Source organism: Diabrotica virgifera, chromosome 8 (genome assembly GCF_917563875.1).
Source record: "Diabrotica virgifera virgifera chromosome 8, PGI_DIABVI_V3a".
Lineage (NCBI taxonomy): Eukaryota > Metazoa > Arthropoda > Insecta > Coleoptera > Chrysomelidae > Diabrotica > Diabrotica virgifera.
In genome coordinates, this window is record NC_065450.1 from 31,264,894 (window position 1) to 31,288,200 (window position 23,307).

The 23,307-nt window shown below is 32.5% G+C and overlaps 1 protein-coding gene across 1 annotated transcript in view; it reads right to left on the reverse strand.

Moving 5' to 3' along the window:
• Nucleotides 1-615: 615 nt before the first annotated feature.
• LOC126890442 (junctophilin-1-like) overlaps nucleotides 616-23,307 on the reverse strand; it is a 56,732-nt gene continuing 34,040 nt past the window's right edge. Inside the window, exon 2 of the mRNA XM_050659386.1 lies at nucleotides 616-822. Coding sequence (XP_050515343.1) covers nucleotides 819-822 — 4 coding nt within the window. The 3' untranslated portion in view covers nucleotides 616-818. The remainder of the gene's footprint in view (nucleotides 823-23,307) is intronic.

Here is a 23,307-nt window from a genome sequence, read left to right on the forward strand (position 1 = left end):
CAATAATGAAAAGTCACATTCTAATGTTTTGACAGTTCTCTTACGTCAAAAATATTGACCTATGTAATATCGCTTTTGTAGTAAAAATACTATTACATGTTTAAGTCCTACTCTGTCAAATACCTTCTTCAAGTCGGTGTCTTCTTTTCACCTTGAATAATTTTTTTTGAAGATGTGTGATTGATGAAGATTTTTAATATTTCATTTATAATGGTTTCCCAAATATTCGTACCAATTTTTAGCTCTAAGTATGGAAATTTTCGTAACCTTGGATGTCTATCTTGACCGTGCTATAAGAGTATTAGATGGAGAAAACATTGCTTGGTAATAAGGTTCATAAGTTTCTCAAAATGTCTCCCAAGTGGATCATTTTTAAACACGCTATGGGTAACCCCAGTTGATATATGATTGGAATAAAATGTCTTGTTAAATGGTTTGATTTCATATTATTATCGATAAAATTATTGTTTTTGTTTTTAAACGAAGAAATATCTGTTTTAGAAACATGTAGGTATTTCTCCATGGTCTTTAGTGATGTAATAATTGCAAAAATTAATTTTGATATAACAAGTAAAAATTCGCACACTTTAGGTAGAAGTTTTATTCTGAAACACTATTTTGTAACACGTGACAGAAACTATATAGGCTAGAAAATGAAGCATTTTGGCTCGCAATTTACTCGTCCACCATGGATTTACTTGAAATTTTCACAGAAGGTAGGGAATAGCCCAAGCATCATTTTCTATATCATGCCGCTGTACGCTAAAGCCTTGGGGGTGCCACCCCATCTCGGGGGCTGGAAATTCTTCAATACATGTTTACCTGTAAATCGACAGAAAAATAAATTCTAAGAAAAAATAGTTCTTTATATTTTCATCGTAAAATTAATATTTTTCGAGTTGTTCGCGGTTGAAAGTAACAATTTTTCGACGAAAAAATCGACTTTTTTTGGTGGGGTTTTTTAAGAATAACTCGAACAATATGAATTTAATCAAAAAAAGTGTAGATATCCAAATTGTATCTTTTTGAAACACAAACAAAATTTTCTTTTTATAATTTTTCTACGACCAACACTAACCGAGATACGGCATGTTAAAAGTTAGTATTTTCGTCAAATGCATAATTTGAAATATTCAAAGTCAAATAAGGGGAACTTTGCATTTTTCAAGAAAAACTTACACAATCTTTTTTCAAGTAAACAATTAGTCCTTTCAAAAAAAATAAATAACAAGTTCTTCCATAACAATTGAGCAACTTATGATCAAAATAAGGTCAGTACCTACTTTTTTCTACGAAGAACTCAGTGATAATAACTCCTAACTACCCTCCTAATTAAAATTAATCTTTACCCTTCTGTAACAGGGTGTTTGGTAAACAATGGGCCATAGCTTAACCTTAGATTCCTGAGCTTAAAATAGGTCGATTTAAGTTAATTTACCTTAGTAAGAAAAGTTGATAATAATACAAGGTGTCAAAGTTAAACTTTTATTTTTTTTGTTCTTGAATATTTTCTGATAGGCATGGGATAACAACACGAAATTTGGTAAGCGGGGGTTTTTTAAGACAAGAAATCTAAATTCGCCACCAAAAATGATGTATTATCCAGAGGGCGCCACATACGCCTTTCAGTGCTCATTTAATAAGTTCAATTTTTTTATTACTCACTCTACTTACTTTTTGAATCAAAACTTTTATTCTCTTAATATTTTTACTTAAAATAGGTAAACTCAAAAATCTCGCTCAACTCAACCGTTTTCGAGATAAACGCATTTTAAGTCTGTGAGGCAACATAGTTTTTTGCATAATATCATTGTAGTTACACCCGAAAAATAACTTAAAACCATAAAAATCTCCAAAAATGTATCGCAAATGTCTTCAAATGGAATTTGTGATGCAATGGCATAAATATGGGAACTGGCACAATTATTATGGTTTCAAGTAGATTTTTCGGGTGTATGTAACTACTATGATATTATGCAAAAAATTATGTTGCCTCGCAGACTTAAAATTAGTTTCATTTTGAAAACGGTTGAAACGGTTTTTTAAAAGTTACAAAATAACTACAATAAGAATTGATATAATTAATTATTAAAAATGGAATAATAAATTTTTTAATTACTAAAAATACACATAAATTGCTACACTGAGAGAAACGGCAATTTTTTAAATCGCGGTGTAATCAAAATGTATGATTCCGATGATTCAACTACAGCAGATGAATCAGGAAAAAGAAAAGCTACAGATGTTTTGGATGGTTTTCAACAATCTAAAAAAACCACCAGATCTCCAAAGAAAGATGACGGTTCCAACAAAGAAATGCTAACGCAAATTATGTCTATGCTAAAAAATCTTAAAGAGGACACAGAAGAAATAAGAAAACAACAAAAAGAACAAGATAAGAAAATGAAGGAGATTTCCGAGGAACTAAAAGAACTCAAAAAAAACAGATTGAAAATAAAAACGAAATATCAGCAATGAAGAGTAATAATGAAAAAATAGTAAAAGAAATTAATAATTTGCAGAAAGAAATAATGAGTTGCAACGAGAGAATTCAATACCTTGAAAGCGAAAAAAAAAGAAGAAGGAAAAATATAGTTATACAAGGCACCCCGATAACTACAAATAATCCAAAGATATTAGGAGAATCAGTAACAAAATTTATCGACAAGGAAATGGGTATAGAAGTAAAAATAAATGAAGCAAGGAAATTGGGAGATAAAATATACTTAGTCGAACTGGATAGCAAATATGAAAAGATGAAAATAATGAAAAACATACATAAACTCAAGGAACTGCCGAACCGCATATACATAAATGATGATCTAACAAAACGTGAAAGAGAAATACAATCCAAAATTAGAGCAACTGCTAAAGAAGAGAAGACTAAAGGGAAAATTGCTAAAGTGGCATATCAAAAGTTAATTTTGGATAATGAAGTATGGAAATGGAAGAGAGAAAGAGAAAAGTTGGAAAAAGTCAATTATAACCGCTCAAAAAACTAATAAGCAATAACGGATAGAACAATACTATAAAGACGACACGGCAAAGAAAAAGGAGACAAGAGGGAAAAGACGAAACAAAAAAGAAAACAATAAAATCAAATGAAGTAATACGTATGGCGACATGGAATATAAGAGGAAGTCACAAAGAAGGAAAATTAAAACAAATGGTACTTGAACTTAAAAGATATAGTTTTCAGATCGTCGCATTACAAGAAACAAAGCAATTAGGGCAATACAGTCAGGAAATAGAAGATTACTTATTCTTTAATAGTGGAGGGCAAAATAGAATGCTGGGTACAGGCTTTTTAATACATAAAACTTTAAAGCATCAATTGTAGAATTCAGAGCAATATCCGATAGACTTAGTGTTCTTAGAGTAAAGGGAAAATTCCAAAAAATTTCATTTGTAAATATTCATGCACCTTCGGAAGAAAAAGAAATAGAGGTAAAGGAAGAGTTTTATAACCTACTGGACCAAGTATATGAAAGCATCCCCAAATATGATCTCAAAATAGTCCTTGGAGATACCAATGCCAAAATAGGTAGAGAGGACATATTTGTGCCTACTATAGAAAAATACAGCTTGCATCCAGCAACGAATCAAAATGGACACATGCTCATCGACTTTGCAAGAGAAAAAACATTTTAATAAAAAGTACCTACTTCCAGAGAAACGAAATACACAAGGACACTTGGAGATCGCCGGACGGTCAAACGGTAAACCAAATAGACCATGTTTTAGTAGAGAAGGATGTAGAAAAAAGCATAATGCATATACGTTCATATAGAGGGCCAGATATAGATTCAGACCACTTTTTAGTGGGAATAAAAATGAACCAAATAATACCTATAAATAGAGCAGAAACAGAGAAAAACGCATGATGAATAAGCTAGTCAGGTTACAAACAGAAGAAGAAAAAAAGATATACCAGTTGGTACTTAACAAGAAACTGGAACTTATTACAGAAAATAACAATGTAGAACAAACATGGGACTTAATTAAAAATACTTTAAAGGCCGTAGCAGATGATACTGACAAGCCAATCAAGAAACAACAAAAGGCATGGTTCGACGATGAATGCAAACTAGAAATAGAGAAACGGAAAAAGCTACGATTAGAAAGTCTAAGACTGAAATCAAAAACAGCGGAAACACTTCACATAGACCAAAGAAGAAAAACCAGCGCAATTTTACGGAATAAAAAGAAAAAATTTTACGAAGATAAGTTGAAAGACATTGAAGAGAATTACAAAAATAATCTTATTAGAAATTTATATCAAGGCATTAAAAATCAAAAAAGAGAATATAAACCACAGCCCATTTATTACAAAGATAAAGAAGGAAAAATGTTATTTGATGACCAAGAAATATTAAAACGATGGAAACAATATTTTGATGAATTGTTAAACGGGGAGTACACAAATAATCACAATGAAGAAGACACAGATGATGGAAATGAAGAACACATAAATCACGATGATGAAGGATATACAGACGAAATAATGAATATGCAAAGAGACAGTACGGAAGATCTAGCACCATCCCTAAATGAAGTTGAAATTATTATTAAGAATCTAAAAAACTACAAATGTCCTGGAAGTGATTCTATAACAGCGGAAATGTTAAAATATGGAGGAGCGCAGCTGACAGACAAAATACACAAATTACTAAAAAACATATGGGAAAAGGAAGAACTACCAATGGAGTGGAAGCAAGCAGTGATATGCCCTCTTTATAAAAAGGGGGACAAAGCAGAATGTCAAAATTATAGGGGCGTGGCACTATTAAATGTAATATATAAGATATTAGCAGTCCACATCAAAAACAAGCTAGCAAGAAGTCTTAACAATAGCATAGGTGAATACCAATGTAACTTTAGAAAAGGGAGAAGTACTATAGACAACATCTTTACTTTAAGAGAAATACAAGCTGAGAGCTATGAATATAATAAACCAACAATGGCACTCTTCTTAGATTTTAAGCAAGCTTTTGATAGAATAAAAAGAAAAGAAATATATAAAGCGTTAAAAAAATCTAGAAGTTTCACCAAAAATAATAAGAATGATAAAGCTTACACTTACAAAAACAGAAAATAAAGTAAAAGTAAATAACAAACTAACAGAAAATTTCGAAGTGAAAGAAGGAGTACGACAAGGGGATCCGTTGTCATCACTGGTATTTAATGTAGTATTGGAAATGATAATAAAAGAGGCTAATATTAACAGATCAGGACATATATATCATAAAAAACATCAATGTTTGGCATTCGCGGATGATGTAGTAATTCTATCCAGAAGCAATGAACAATTTAAAGAGGTAGTAGAACGACTAGAAAAGACAGCTCGAGAAAAAGGACTTTATATAAATGAAACAAAAACTAAGTACATGGAATGGACCGACAAAAAATTTGAACAAGGGCAATATTTAATGATAACAACGAATGAAGGAACAATGTATAAATTTGAAAAGGTAGAGAGATTTGAATATTTAGGGACCTTATTTTCTAGTAAACCAAATATCCGGGATGAAATACACAAAAGACTAATGTCAGGGAATCGTTGCATGTATGCACTCAATAGAATACTCAGAAGCAAAAATATATCCAAAGCAGCTAAATTAAGAACGTATAAAACTGTGATACGACCAATAGTTACGTATGCCTCAGAAACCCGGACTATGACAAAAACCAAGCAATCAATGTTACAAGTATAGGAAAGAAAAATATTTAGAAGGATATTTGGGGGGAAAATAATCAACAATCAGTGGACACGAAGAACAAACAAGGAGTTAGAAGAATTGTATAAGGAGCCTAATATAATTGCAGTTGTAAGATCACAAAGACTTAGATGGTTAGGACATGTCCAAAGAATTGCCCAAGTTAGAATGCCTAAAATCATGTTAAGCGCTACAATAGGTGGTAAAAAGAGAAAAGGAAGACCTAGGACCAGATAGAGCCTTGAAGTTAATAATGACCTGAGGTATCTCAATGCAACCAATTGGAAAGAAAAAGCGAAGAACAAGCAAGAATGGAGGAAGATTGTAAACCAAGCCATGAGCCTGCTTGGCTCGAAGTGCTAATGTATATAATATATATACTTACTTTTTGAATCAAAACTTTTATTCTCTTAATATTTTACTTAAAATAGGTAAACTATATCCATCTCGCTCAACTCAACCGTTTTCGAGATAAACGCATTTTAAGTCTGTGAGGCAGCATAGTTTTTTGCATAATATCATTGTAGTTACACCCGAAAAATAACTTAAAACCATAAAAATCTCCAAAAATGTATCGCAAATGTCTTCAAATGGAATTTGTGATGCAATGGCATAAATATGGGAACTGGCACAATTATTATGGTTTCAAGTAAATTTTTCGGGTGTATGTAACTACTATGATATTATGCAAAAAATTATGTTGCCTCGCAGACTTAAAATTCGTTTATCTCGAAAACGGTTGAGTTTAGCGAGATGAATGTAGTATAACTTTTTTAAGTACAAATATTAAAAGAATAAAACTTTTGATTCAAAAAGTATGTAGAGTGGGTAATAAAAAAATTGACTCATTAAATGGTCGCTGAAATGCGTATATGGCGCCCTCTGGATAATACATCATTTTTGGTGGCATATTTAGATTTCTTATCCCAAAAAACCCCGCTTACCAAATCTCGTGTTGTTATCCCATGCCTGTCAGGAAATATTCAAGAATAAATAAAATAAAAGTTTAACTTTGACACCCTGTATTTCGGTTATTATCAACTTTCGTATAAGGTAAGTTAGCTTAAATCGACCTATGTTAAGCTCAGGAATCTAAGGCCTTATTGCACATTCTTTACCAAACACCCTGTACATCCAAATTATCAATACACCCAAGAAGATTGACCTATTTAAAAGGCCCAATTTTAGAAAAGGTGGACCTTAAAGGTAAATTGATTTTTTGCAATTTCGTATTTTTCATCTTTTTCTTCAAAATACCTCTGAAAATAATGGAGATACGAAAAAAAATGAAACATCACTAAATTGTAGATTTTTTAACAACTAAAGTTTCCCTGTACAAAAACCCTCTACAAAATTGTTATAATGTTATTTTATTGTAAAATGAACTGAAAAAGTTATAACCTCCAAAAGGACACTTCTTAAAAAAAATTTACTTATTTTTGTTTATATTTTTTTGTTTGTTGGTCACTTGACGATAAAAAGTAATAGAAACAAAATTGTAGAAAATTTAATTTGCTACATTTTATGTTTTATTAGATTTTCCGTAGGGTTATCAGTTTACGAGATATAGCGCGAAATCCCCTTGCACTCCTTTTCCAAGATGGCGGCCCGGGGACAAGGGTGCCGACCCCAAAAACTTGAACTTAAGCTACTACTGATCTCTCCTACACATTAAAAAAATAAAATTGACTCCTTTAACAAATGCAAGGTAAGGCCTAAAAAATGTAACATTTTTTAAACGCTTTTATTTAGTTCAATAGTTTGCGTCAAATCTTTAGACGTTATGACTGCCTTTTCCCCAATGCAAATGAATGAAAATTTGCAGATATATGCATTCGTGGGAACAATACACGAATAGTCAATAACAATTGTTTTTATGTTTATTAATTGTTTAAATAATAAAAAACTATTTTAATGGAAAATGCTTAAATTCTCTTGTTTTTTACAATGTAAAAACTTAAAACTTTTACAGATTGTAGCTAATTATATGAACTATACATAATTTCACTTTTTACGTTAATTGTTTAGGTTATGCTTCATAAATAAACATTAAAGTTTCAATTTTTTTGCCGATTCCGACTACTTTTCATGCTAGTACATCATATGATGTTAATAAACATGATGATATATTTTAATGTTTGAAAAATGTAAGACTAAAAAGTAAAAAATAAAGAAATAGAAAAAAAAAATTTTAAGAAACGCTTTTCTTTAGTTACGAGTGACTAAAATTAAAAATATTATAAAGAAATCAACAAAAAACCAAAAAATAAAAAAAAATTGAAAAAATCTAACACATTCGTTAAAGAAAAGCGTGGGGCGAAAATCATTTAATTCGATGAAGACGCGCCACGCTTGTCTTTGACGAATGTGTTAGATTTTTTCAATTTTTTTTTATTTTTTGGTTTTTTGTTGATTTTTTTATATTTTTAATTTTAGTCACTCGTTACTAAAGAAAAGCGTTTCTTAAATTTTTTTTTCATATTTATTCATTTAATATAACTTTAAGTGTTGACACTAAAATGCGCATTCTTAGATGTTACATATTTAGTAAGTATGATGAGAAGAGTGGAAGTTTTTGAGATGTAACTTCACAGAAGAATCCTAAGAATATCACTTGCAGACAGAGTCACGAATGAAGATGTCTTACAAAAGAAACAGAACTGAATAATGAAAAAAAGATACGAAAACTACAATACCTTGGCCACGTGATGAAAGGAACAAAATACCAGCTTCTGCAGAATATCATGCAGGTAAAGATTTTAGAAAAGCGTAGCGTTGACTTTGAACCAGCTTTTTAGAGCAACTGTAAATAGAAAACAAATAGTCATGATGATCGACAACCTTCTAAATAAGACGGCACCTTAAGGAGAAGAAGAACGCTGTGAATACCAGAATCGCTTAGACCATGATACTATAAATAACAAGATAATAAATATATTGTACATCCTGAAGTCGTGACGTAACTGGAGACCGGCAAGTTTGTAATAGTTCGTAATCATTCGTAATGTCAGATTAGTTTGAATTGTTCGCGGTTGTAAGCTAAGTTTATTTTATATTTTATTTTTGACAGGAATCTCGACACTAATTTTTTTTTCGAATACATTGAATTTTAATATTACTTTGCTAATTGAATAATTTCATCACAGAATGCATATAAATCCCATTTAACTTTAACAAGAATTCAAATTTAACTTCCGGTCTCCAGTTACGTCATCATGCGCGAACGTATTTGAGCTACGAGAAGATACTATCTCGTTATTTATAGTATCATGGCTTAGACTAAAACCTAGATGTGGTGTACCTACCAAAAAACATCTTTTAGATCGAAATCTGGACCTTTGAACTCCTTTGAACTCTATAATCTAATCTCTGTTCTAATCAGTGTAGATACAAAAATTCTAACCACAATGAATACACAAATGCATATTTTGTGTAATCCTAATCAGCAATCGATTGCTCCTTTTCCAATGAGAACTGTCTACTAAAAATATGTATATACATATAGTTAATATACATACATTGTTATCTATTAGATTACCACATGTTCTATAAACAAAAACCATTATTAATGCATTTATGCTTAAAACAGAAAAGTTGGTAAATATTCTATAGAACTAGCTTATGCTATTAAATTGTCGGACACTATTTTTGACAAGTAAATATTGTGATACTCTGAATATAGAATAAATAGAAAATATTTATATTATAAAAATATTAACAAAAATATCAACAGGTACTAACAAAATAAACCAGGAAGGATCTGTTTTTAGGTGGATGTGAGAGGTGGCATTCGGATTTTTGCGGATAAAGTTGGGTGATAATAATTTGTTAATAATAATTGACTTATGCTCCTTCTCAAATACATATGCCCGGAGCATTAATAAAAAAAATAAAATATTTAAAATTTCAAAAAATTTGGGTTTTTTTTCTACTTTCTTTGCTTATAACTTTAAAACGATGCATTTTGGAACAAAGTCGTATACCCCTTACTTATTTACTCCGTGGCGTTACAACCCTTCGTGGGTTTTAGCCGACTCGACAACATGCCTCCACTGTTTTCTGTCTTGAGCAACCTCTATCCAATTCTCCACACCCATAGTGCTTAGGTCCCCTGCTATATTATCTCGCCACCGGAGTCGAGGGCGTCCGCGTGGTCTCCTTCCAGTTGGGACTTCCTCCCTCACCAGTCTTACTGTTCTTTGGTCAGAATGTCTTCTGAGGTGCCCTGCCCATTGAAATCTTGTGGACTTTATTTCTTTTATGATGTTGGCGTCTGGGTAAAGTTCTTCGAGCTCTTTGTTAGTTCTTATCCTATATTGTCCTGATGCTTCATCCAGCACAGGACCAAAGATCTTCCTTAGGATTTTTCTTTCAAAAACACATAGTCTCTCTTCGTTTGCCTTTGTTATCGTCCACGTTTCGCTTCCATACATCACAACGGGTCGTATGATTGTTTATAGACCTGTATCTTCGTACGTATTGTTAGTTGTTTCGAGTTTATAAGGTTTTGGATGGCAAAAAGACATCTGTTGCCGGCCTGAATCCTGTTGTTTATTTCTTGTGATCCGTTATGTCTTCAGTTATTGTTGTTCTAAGATACTTGAGTTCTCTAACGCGCTCAAAGTTAAAGTCATCGATGGTGATGTTCTGACCAATTCTGTCTCTGCTTTGGTTATTGCGGCTCATATACATATATTTCGTCTTGTTTTCGTTGATTTGGAGCCCCATCTTCTCTGATTCCTTCTCGAACCTCACGAAAGTCTCCTTCATCCTTAATCGTCTGTTTCCTATTAGATCGATATCGTCTGCATTATCAGCAATTATCTTTGTTTTATTCCTAACAAAGTCGTATAGGAATAAAACAAAGATAATTAAATTTTCTATCAGATACGATTGGTTAAAAATGTCTTAATTTAATACCCTTGCTGCAAAATAGCAATAAATAAAAAATAAGGGGGCAAAACAAGCCTGTTCTTATTCAATGTTTTCCATCACTTAGGTTACACTTGGAACCTTCCTAATTCGCTTAGAAAATTTTTGTAATGTGCTAAAATCGTCCACCAAATTTCATTAAAATTGACTTACTAGATTTTGCATAATAATTTTGCAATCTAAACTTTTTTTTTAAATTAAATTTTTTTAAAATCTTGCACAAAAAACTAGAACATACAAAGGTTTGTCAATTTTTTTACATATAAATAAGCACTCCACCTATCCAATTCACTTTACATAATTAAAATCTGATTATTTAAGCAGCCTCAGCAATGTTTTAAAATTATAAACAATTTTTTGGCTTATAAACAAATTAGTGCTGTGTCCAGGAGGGGTGCTACGGGCTCCTTTATTTAGATGGACTTACCCAAGTTTTTTTATGTATTTTGACCCGTATAACACGAATTTTTTTGGTAACAGTTGATCCGGATATCGATAAGATTGTTATAAACAAAGAACTTGAGGAATTACATAACATCGATTATTCGCAAAATAAAACATTTTTTTGTATTTCTTGGTTAATTCTAAGCAAAAAATGTTCTTACAAGTTTTTTCGTAGGATGCATAGTTTTCGAGATAAACGCGGTGAAACATTCAAAAAATCGAAAAATTGCAATTTTTGAACGAGAATAACTACTGATTAAAAAATAATTTATAGCAATTCTGCTGACAGCATTAGAAAGTTTAAGTCAAATTATACCGGTTTTAATTATTTTCATTGCTAAAAATTAATTTTATTATTATTAAACAAAGCTATTTGTTTATAAGCCAAAAATTTGTTTATAATTTTAAAACATTGCTGAGGCCCCTTTAGTCCTGTCGCCAGAGGGGGTACAACGGCCTCCTGTATTCAGATGGACTTACCCAAGTTTTTTTTATGTATTTTGACCCGTAGAACACGAATTTTTTGGGTAACAGTTGATCCGGATGTCGATAAGATTGTTATAAACAAAGAAGTTGAGGAATTACATAACAGCAATTTCTCGCAAAACAAAACATGTTTTTGTATTTTTTGGGCCATTCTAACCAAAAAGTGTTCCTACAAATTTTTTCGTAGGATGCATAGTTTTCGAGATAAACGCGGTGGAACTTTCAAAAAATCGAAAAATTGCAATTTTTGTACCCGAATAACTTTTGATTAAAAAATAAAATACAGTGGAACCCCGATAAGTCGGCCCCCGATAACCCGGAAGTCCGGCTAACCCGGACCGATTTTCATCAGACAAAAATTTAACAAATAAACAATTTAAAAATTTTATCAAATAAAAATGTATGTAGGTCAAATAATATTTGAGAGATAATGTGTATTTGTGTAATTTGAACACATATAAGTACAACAGTAAAAATGATTCATGCACACGGCGGCAGGCAGAGCGACCGTCTCAGCTTATCGGAAAGAACAGGCACCTGTCTGTATTCCTTTTCCGTTATTTATGTCAAACTGTCTTAGCATTGTTTAAAATGGACGTGACTATTTAAAAATTCTTTTTTAAAACAATGGCCTTAGTCTGTTCTTAAATAACAACATTGTTTTAATCACTTCCGTTCTGTAATCGTGCTTCAGATTGTGTTTGCCTGATTTTTGTCTACGTAATGGTAACAAAACTGTAATGTTAACAAAACGTAAAAATGTTGTGACAATGGAAAAGAAACTAGAAACATTAGGTAGGATTGATAAAGGCGAATCTTTAAAATAAATTTATTGCAGCATCATAATATGATATTATGATACCATAGGTCTGGATCCCGCGTATGAAAAAAAAGTTGATTAATAGCAAGCTAAAAATTTGTTAATAGCTTAAGGGTGTCTAGTCGGATAAACTTTGATATATGAGAACACTGGAACAGGGGCAGTTTTAATTGTGGAACAGGTAAAAAATCTGGAACCGTCAGAACACGAAAATGGCACATTTGTTTTGTCCGACAGAACAGACATAAACTCTCCGAACAGAGATTAAACTCTCATGCAAAAATCAGACTGCTATTTATCACCTGTCATAATTCCTGTCATTTGACATATTCTACATGTTCCACTCATTAAAACGCCAATTTGGTGATAAATAGCAGTCTGATTTTTGCATGAGAGTTTAATCTCTGTTCGGAGAGTTTAAGTCTGTTCTGTCGGACAAAATACATGTGCCGTTTTCGTGGTCTGACCGTTCCAAATTTTTAGCCTGTTCCACAGTTAAAACTTCCCCTGTTCCAGTGTTCCCATATATTAATGTTTGTCCGACTAGACACCCTTAAGCTAATAACAAATTTTCAGCTTGCTATTTATCAACTTTTTTTTCGTACGCGGGATCCAGACCTACCATATTATGGTGTCGGTACATCTCTACAGTAAGACTGAGTTTTTTACCAAGAAATGAACAAAACTCTACACTCTATACAACTATACGTAATTTAGATGTGTACTGTGCATATGTGTTTCATGTTTTTGTAATTATAATGGAGGTTATTTATTAATTTTTACTATATTCTCCGGCTAACCCGAATTTTCGATAACCCGGATCGGCCGCGGTCCCGATTAATCCGGGTTATCGAGGTTCCACTGTACCAATTCTGCTTACCGCATTTGAAAGACCCGTGTTGAGCTGCCCCCCCCCCACTTGCAAAAATTAAAAAACAAATAGCCCTGATTTATGAGCTATTTATGAGCTCTCATATTCCGCAAACTAAAAATTTTGAGCTCGTTCCACTGAGCAGGAATTTAATACCCTAGTGGGGGGGGGGGGCTGAGTCAGCCCCCCCCACTACTTAAAAATAGGAATATTGAATCGGTTTTTGCGGCAGAATTACGAGCTATTTATGAGCTCTTGAAATTATATAGTTTCGATTTTTGAGCTCATCCCCTTCACCCCCAAACAACCCTTTAATTGATTTAACTTAAGAGAAAGATGCTGAGAAAACTTAAAATATATCGTATTGCGAATATAATTCCTATAGCTTGTATACTCTAAGAATAAACTATTAAATCAAGAGCATTTCGATTATTGAGCTACAACCCCTTCGCCAGAAAACCACCCTATCTTCCCGGCTTAAGAGAAAGTTGTATTTAAAATGCGTTAAACTAATTATTTGGCGACTACATATCATTTAATAATTTATAACCTTCCAAATTATGCGCATTTAGATCAGTAAATTGCAATATATTTTGTATAGTGCAGTCACTGAAGGTAAAAATCAACGATTACCTTCAATTTCGGTGAACCTTCATCGATTTTCACGAAAATTGGTCAGTGGTTAGAGGATACGTCAAGAAACAAAGGTGACATGGTACCACCTTGCGCCTTTACCCTGAGGGTGGATACCGCCCCTTCTCGGGGGTGAAAATTATTTTATAAAAAATAACTGCACAAATCAATAAAAGAACAAATTAAAAGCAAAATTTATTATATAAAGTTAATAAAATAAGTAAATACTTTTTAAGTTATTAAAGATCAAAGATTTTAATTATTTGTGAAAAAAATGCATGTTTTGAAGAGGTTTTTTGTAAATCACTGAAAAACTGTAAGTTTTTACAAAAAAGTTAATAGTAGTTTAATTCGTATAGGTTATATTCTAAGAATAAACTCTAAAATCACGCGCCTTTCGATTATTGAACTACAACCCCTTCGCAAGAAAACCATCCCATATTCCCGGCTTAAGAGAGGGTGGTACTTAAAATAATTTAAATTAATTATTTGTCGACTATATATTGTTTAATAATTTATGAGCTCGCAAAATATACGCATCTCAATTATTGAATTGCCATTTTCCTTCTATAGTGCAGTCACTGAAGGTAAAAATCAACTATGACCTTCGATTTCGGTAAATCTCCATTCATTTTCACGAAAATTGGTGAGCGGATTTTGATACTATCAACTTTTTCTGGATCTTATTTTTCATAGGTATTTCTAAGTACTTTGACAAGTATTTAGTACCTAAGTGTTATAAAATGCATCTCTTTCCCGTTATTTAAGCTTGAACCCTTAGATTTGAACAGTCGCGGAAAAAAATATACATTTAATTACCAATAACTTACTTTAAATTAACAGTAAAGGGTTTTTCAAGTAAGCAATTTATTATATTTTTTATTAGTTTCAATTTTAGTGATGAAAACTTTTTTGTAAAAACTTACAGTTTTTGAGTCATTTATGAAAAATCGCTCTAAAGCATGCATTTTCTTTCCAAATTTAAAATATTTGATCTTTAATAACTCAAAAAGTATTGATTTATTTTAATCACATTATATAACAAATTTTGCTTACAATTTGTCCCTTTCTCGATTTGTGGGGTTATTTTTAATAAAGTAATTTTCACTCCCGAGAAGGGGTGACATATACCCCAGGCTAAAACCCCAAGTTCTTATTGTCAATTCGTGAAAATAAATGGCGATTTACCGAAATCGAAGGTAATAGTTGATTTTTACCTTCAGTGACTGCACTATAGAAAGAAAATGGCAATTCAATAATTGAGATGCGTATATTTTGCAAGCTCATAAATTATTAAACCATATGTAGTCGCCAAATAATTAATTTAAATTATTTTAAGAACAACTCTCTCTCTCTTAAGCCGGGAATATGGGGTCGTTTTCTTGCGAAGGGGTTGTAGCTCTATAATCGAAAGACGCGTGATTTAAGAGTTTATTCTTAGAATATAAGCTATACGAATTAAACTACTATTAACTTTTTTGTAAAAACTTAAAGTTTTTCAGTGATTTACAAAAAACCTCTTCAAAACATGCATTTTTTTCACAAATAATTAAAATTTTTGATCTTTAATAACTTAAAAAGTATTGACTTATTTTATTAACTTTATATAATAAATTTTGCTTTTAATTTGTTCTTTTATTGATTTGTGCATCTATTTTTTATAAAATAATTTTCACCCCCGAGAAGGGGCGGTATCCACCCTCAGGGTAAAGGCGCAAGGTGGTACCATGTCACCTTTGTTTCTTGACGTATCCTCTAACTACTGACCAATTTTCGTGAAAATCGATGAAGGTTCACCGAAATTGAAGGTAATCGTTGATTTTTACCTTCAGTGACTGCACTATACAAAATAAATTGCAATTTACTGATCTTTTTTTTTTTTTTATTTAAATTTATTTTGCAATCTGTTGAGTGTCAACAATAAACAAAAGTAATTACATTGACTAAGGACAAGAAAGATTTTACCCACTGGCAAAATCAAAGTACAATTTTTATAAAGTTCTGTACAAAATAATTACATTTCATAACTACTAACTCATTAGTTTAAAAGTTTACTCTAAATGGTAAGTCCAATGGTTTGAACCTCTTTAACCTACGCTGTTCTTGGGAATTGTCTAGGAGGTTAAGTGCAAACTGGTTTTCATGATCCTCCAACTTGGCAATGTAAGCAGCGCTACGTTTTGTGATGACTTCTTGTACCGTATCAGTTTTAAGGTCTCGATGAATAATTCTATTGTTGATGTACCAAGGTGCATTAGTGATGGTTCTGAGGGTTTTTGATTGAAAGCGTTGGATGATTTCGATGTTGGAGTGACTGGCTGTTCCCCATAGTTCCAACCCATATGTCCAGATTGGCATAAGTATTGCCTTATAGAGCAGCAATTTATTATCCAGAGATAGTCTTGATGAACGGCCCATTAACCAATACATATTTCTGAATTGGAGACCTAGTTGCTTTCTCTTGGTCCAGATATGTTTCCTCCATGTGAGACTTCTGTCCAAATGAATACCAAGATATTTTACCTCGTTGGCTGATGGTAATTGGTGATTGTTTAAAGTTACAGGAGGACAAGTTCCTCTTCGTGTTGTAAATGTAACTTGAATAGATTTTCCTTCATTCACTTTAATTTTCCATTCCAAAAACCAAGTTTGTACTCTGTCTAGATACGTTTGAAGGATATGCGAGGCATAAATAGGGTCTGTGTGTGAGGCTAGGATTGCAGTATCGTCGGCAAATGTTCCTAAATGTTCCATTTACTGATCTAAATGCGCGTAATTTGGAAGGTTATAAATTATTAAATGATATGTAGTCGCCAAATAATTAGTTTAATGCATTTTAAGTACAACTTTCTCTTAAGCCGGGAAGATAGGGTGGTTTTCTTGCGAAGGGGTTGTAGCTCAATAATCGAAATGCTCTTGATTTAATAGTTTATTCTTAGAGTATATAAGCTATATGAATTATATCCGCAATACGATATATTTTAAGTTTTCTCAGCATCTTTCTCTTAAGTTAAATCAATTAAAGGGTTGTTTGGGGGTGAAGGGGATGAGCTCAAAAATCGAAAGTATATAATTTCAAGAGCTCATAAATAGCTCGTAATTCTGCCGCAAAAACCGATTCAATATTCCTATTTTTAAGTAGTGGGGGGGCTGACTCAGCCCCCCCCCCCACTAGGGTATTAAATTCCTGCTCAGTGGAACGAGCTCAAAATTTTTAGTTTGCGGAATATGAGAGCTCATAAATAGCTCATAAATCAGGGCTATTTGTTTTTTAATTTTTGCAAGTGGGGGGGGCCAGCTCAACACGGGTATTTGAAAGTTCAAGTCAAAGTTTATCGGTTTTAGTTATTTGCATTGCTAAAAATGTATTATTTTATTGTTAAACAAAAGTATAAACACCTAGTGCTGGAGTGATGTTTTCAATGATTTCTCATTTAAAATCGAACGAGTAGGTAGAGTAGGTACAAGTGCAAGCGAGGCTATTTCTACGTAGCATGCATGTAAACGCATGTATTAGGCACGGGAAACACTATGTGTTTATAGATTTTTTTAGCAATAAACACATAAATTTTTAGCAATGTATATATTCGAAACCGATAGAATTTGACTTAAACTTTCAAATGCGGTAAGCAGAATTGCTATTTTATTTTTTAATCAAAAGTTATTCGGGTTCAAAAATTGCAATTTTTCGATTTTTTAAAAGTTCAACCGCGTTTATCTCGAAAACTATGCATCCTACGAAAAAACTTGTAGGAACACTTTTTGGTTAGAATGGCCCAAAAAATACAAAAACATGTTTTGTTTTGCGAGAAATCGCTGTTATGTAATTCCTCAACTTCTTTGTTTATAACAATCTTATCGACATCCGGATCAACTGTTACCCAAAAAATTCGTGTTCTACGGGCCAAAATACATAATAAAAACTTGGGTAAGTCCATCTGAATACAGGAGGCCGTTGTACCCCCCCTGGCGACAGGACTACTTAAATAATCCGATTTTAATTCTGTAAATTGTATTAGATAAATAGAGCACCTCTTTATATGTAAAAAAATTAGCCAACTTCTAAATGGTCTACTTTTTTTCAGAAAGATTTTTAAAAATTTGAACTTTTTTAAGAACATTTACATTGCAAATTTATTATGCAAAATCTATTAGGTCGATTTTAACGAAATTTGGTAGGCCATTTAAGTAAGTTATAAGAATTTTTTAAACGAATTACTAAGGTTCTAAGTGCCACCAAAGTGGTTAAGAAACAATGAATAAAAACAGGCGTATTTTGCCCCCTTATTTTCTATTTATTGCTATATTGCAGAAAAGGTAATACCTTAAGACATTTTTAACCAGTCGTATATCATACAAAATTCAATTATCTTAATTTTATTTTTGTACGACTTTGTTCTAAAACGAACCGTTTTAAAGTTATAAGCAAAGAAAGCAGAAAAAAATCGATGTTTTTCGAAATTTTTAAATATTTTAATTTTTTCATTAATGTTCCGGGCATATTATTTAAGAAGAAGCATAAGTCAATTATTATTACTGAAGGTGTCACCTAACTTTATCTGCAAAAATCCGAATGCCACCTCTCACATCTAAAAATACACGCTTTTTTACAGATTAGCCCTGGTCTAAAACGAAATATCTTAGAATGAGGAATGAAAATAATGAAATATGACCAAAACATGCCTTAAACTATGTTGCACAGAAGAGAATAAGGAGAGGACAACCTGCAAACAATGAACTTTAATTCTTATCTCTTAGAAAAAACAGGCTTTCTAATAATGTATTTATAAATACTAAGGTATTAGAAGGGGGTGGAAATTAGGCATCGGACAACGTCGGAAGACGTTTTGAAGATGAAAATCAAAAAAATGTAGGCTCGGGAGCATACAGTATTATAATAGTACCTATATTATTCAACGAGCATGTAATGATGGTTATTACTCACGATGATGAAGTTTGCGACACAAGCTGTAGGCGAGTGTCGTAATTCATCAGAGTGAGTAATAGCCATTACATGCGAGTAGAATACTGTACTTTTTCTACGGCCATTTTTGTTTTAAGTAGTAAAAAAATATAATTATCAACTACTCGAGATTAAAATTATAATAATAATAGTCTCCCGTTTTATACCGTTAACGTGGCTTTGGGAGTATAGCAGGGTAGTCTGCTATATCTAGAGCCTACGGTATACAAGGAAGGTAACAGAGCCAGTGCTACGCTTCAACCGCCTATTATTACCCCTGGTTTTACCCAAGGTACTCATTTTATTCAGGCTGAGTCGACCTGGGGCTTATAGACATTTTAAAAATGTCTAGTTGTTCTTGTCGGCGGTGTGATTTAAAACTCCGGCCTATCATCACGAGAGCCCAGCATACTACCGCCGAGCTACGCCGGCCCGAGATTAAAATTATAATTTACAAAAATAAATTTTGTTTACCAATAGTACACGGCTGAATAGGTAATTGGTTGCCTACTATTATCAAATGCTGTCTTACGAATTGTAAAAAATATAACAAGAAAAAAATAGTCTTTCAAGTTACATTCAGTTCCGAAAAATTATAAGCACAAAGTACCCCGCACAAACCTTATGGAAATTAGGTCCCAGTGGATTTAGTTCATACTTTAGAAAAATATTCTTTGAAGCATCCTGATAAAAGTTCTTATGGGCACATCTCGATCGTATGGAGGATTTTCAAGATATAGGGGCACAAACTCGGAAAATTATAAGATTTACTGGGTATTCCAATTCCTTGAGTTACTGGTTATCTGGCAACAAGTAGAAGTTTGGATTAAATAAAAGTACTAGTGGTCTAGGATTTTTTCCTGGCTATCCAATGGCGACGTTTACTTTGACCTTGACCTTCAACGTACGTCATCTTCTAGAGTTTCGAGGGTTTTCAGCTTTAAATTGATATAAACAGATTACTCATGGGTTTTTGGGATTGCTAAACACGAATATGCCATCAGATTTAACCTCCGGAGCACGTGGTGGCCAGGGCCACTGCAAGGGACGTCATCTTCTAGAGTTTCGATGATTTTCGGCATTTAATTGATGGAGGGTTTTTTGAGGTCGCTAAACACGAATATGCCACCAGAACCGACTCCCAGAGTACCTGGTTTCTAAAGTCAATGAAAGGGGCTCCTGGAGTTTCGAGGGTCTTCGGTACTACATTGATGCAAACAAATTACTCATAGGTTTTTGGAGTCGCTGAACATGAATACCCCATCAGAACAGACATCGGAGTACTTGGTGCCTAGGGCACCAAATTAATATAAACTGACTACTTACAGGTTTTTGGGGCTGTTGACGTGAATACGCCATCAGATTCAACCCACGGAGCACCTCGTGCCTAAGGCAGGTCTTCTTCTGCAGTTTCGTCAGGTTTCGGCATTAAATTGATGCATATGGGTGTTACTTATGGGTTTTTGGGGCTGCTGCACACAAATACGCCATCAGAATAGACAGGGAAGTACCTGGGGCCTAAGGCACGTCATCTTCTGGGGTTTCGAGAGTTTTCGGTACTAAATTGATGCAAGTGAATTACTCTTGTGTTTTTGGGCTTGCTGAACACGAATATGACTTAGATAAAAGACTCGAGAGTATCTAGTGACCACGATGAATAATACTCTCAAAATAGAATATAGTAAATCGATCTTAAAATAAATGAAGGAAAAACATTGTCAGATATAAATTTATTTTATAATTATAAATAATTGAAACAATTGAATAGCACAACATAGTTATTTTAATAAAAATCTACAAATAGCAAAAAAAAGCTTTTCACCAATTTGTACGCTTTCTTTGAACAGCAACTGAGAAAACCTCCCAGTACTCGGTGTGTACCAATCCGTTTGCAACAATTTAATACCGAAAACTCTCGAAACTCCAGAAGATGACGTACCTTAGGCGATAGGTGCTCCGATGTCTGATCTGATGGCGTATTCGTGTTCAGCAACCCCGAAAAGCCATGAGTAATCCATTCGTATCAATTTAATGCCGAAAACTCTCGAAACTCGGGAAGATGAATAACCATAGGCACCAGGATGGGTTGCTCCGTGGGTCGAATCTGAAGGCGCATTAGCGTTCAGCGACCCCAAAAAGCCATGAGTAATCCGTTTTTATCAATTTAATGCCAAAAACCCTCGAAACTCCATAAGATGACGTGTCGTAGGCACAATGTGACTCGTGAGTCGGATCTGATAGTGTATGCATGCTCAGCAAGCCCAAAAACCTACGATTAATCCATTTGATTCCTCCGAAACTCCAGAAGATAACCTGTCTTAGACACCAGGTGCTCCTGTGTCTGTGCTGATCACGTATTCGTGTTCATCAACCCCAAAAACCTATAACTAGGTTCCAGGTGCTCCGGGTGTCGGTTCTGGTGGCATATTCGTGTTTAGCGACCTCAAAAAGCCCTCCAGTAATTCATTTGCATCAATTAAATGCTGAAAACCATCGAAACTCTAGAAAATGACGTCCGTTGGAGGTTAAGGTCAAAGTAAAGGTCACCATTGGATAGACATAAAAAAATCCTAGACTACTAGTACTATTTTTATATCCAAACTTCTACATGTTGCCAGATAACCAGTATCTCATGGAATTGGAATACCCAGTAAATCTTATAATTTTTCGAGTTTTGCCTCTATATCTTGAAAATCCTCCATAAGATCGAGTTGTACCCATGATAACTTTTCATCACAATGCTTCAACGAGCATTTTCCCAAAGTATGAACTAAATCCACTGGGACCTAATTTCCATAAGGTTTGTGGGGGGTACTCTGTACCTACTCTCTTTGTAATAAATAGGAAATGGCTATTATCGGTCGACGTATTTTATAAAGTTATAATGTACATTATTGTACATTTATATTTAACTATAAATAATATAATAATATAACTATGTACCTATGTCATGTAAAATACAGTACCTATGTCCATGAAGTTGGAACCATATGGAAAACTTTTTTATTATTAATTTTACGAAAAAAATTTATTCTTTATAAAAAGTTTTGCATGGTCTAAAACCTAATATTCATCCATTAGATATCAAATTTTATGAATATTATACGAGATATGTCAAAAAATATGAATTTCGCTGGAGAGTAAAGTAGCTTTCATTTTAACAATATTGAAAATTCTTCTCATGAAAAGTTGTTTGGAATTGAACTAAATTCTAATATGCAATAACTACATCATTCTAATTTTAAAAAAAGAAATTTTGAATTTTTTTCTGAAATTATGGATAACCAACATTATTTTCAGTTATTTCAATTTGGATAACCCTTTTATTATTTTTACGAAAAAAAGTTATTCTTGTATCATCATCCATCTTATATCAAATTTTATGAATTTTATACGAAGTATGTCAAAAAATATGAATTTCGCTCAATAGTAAATAAAATAACTTTATTTTTCACAATATCGAAAATTGTGGTTATAAAAAGTTGTTTAGAATTTAAAAACTATTATGCTTCTTTTCATGAGCATTTTTCAGTGCGTCACAAATGATAGAAAAAAAGGTAAGTCCGTGATAATACACATTTATGACATTTATTCTAACATGACATTTTAGTTAAATCTGACAGTTTTCACATTTTATTTGCAATTTGGCATAAAAACAAATCAATTATGTTTATTGCATTTATAAAATGGTTGTTTTTTTGATTTGTATAGTCTTATAAATTGTACAGATTATATTCGTAGATATATTATATAATTAGTAAATATTTTTTTTTTCGATTATAGCGCTATCTATTGACAACTAGAATAAATGTTATAAATGTCACCGACGAAATGTAATCACCGACGTGCGTTTTTTTTTCTGTCACATACAATTTAATGCGTTAGAAAGAAATCGAAAAACTGTGACGCACTGAAAGATCCTCATGAGAAAAAGCATATATTATGTTCCAATATGTAATTACATTCTTCTAATTGAAATATTCCAAACTATAAAGTTTCTTTAACTGTTGATCGAAATTCATCTTTTTTTTTACATACCTGGTATAAAATTAGATATAAGATGGTTGTATTTTAGGTTGTAGACCATGCAGAATTTTTATGAAGAATAAGTTGTTTCGTAAAATTGATATCTAATAACAGAGTTATTATAATTAAAATAACTGAAAATAATGTTGGTTATCAATAATTAAAGAAAAATTTTCAATTTTTTTTTTTTCAATTGAGCCCATTAGAATCAAAACCTGCTAAATCCTAAATTCTTTATAAAATATAAATTTAAAAATAATATATTTCTTTTTCTTGTACATTTTTTATGTTTTACTATCAAAATGGTTCCATAATACCTACTTTTAGTGCATTAATTGCGCCTAAAAAAGCAGTTGAAAATGAGCAATATCGTTGATTGAAACATTAATATGGGCCCCCAATATATCAATCAACG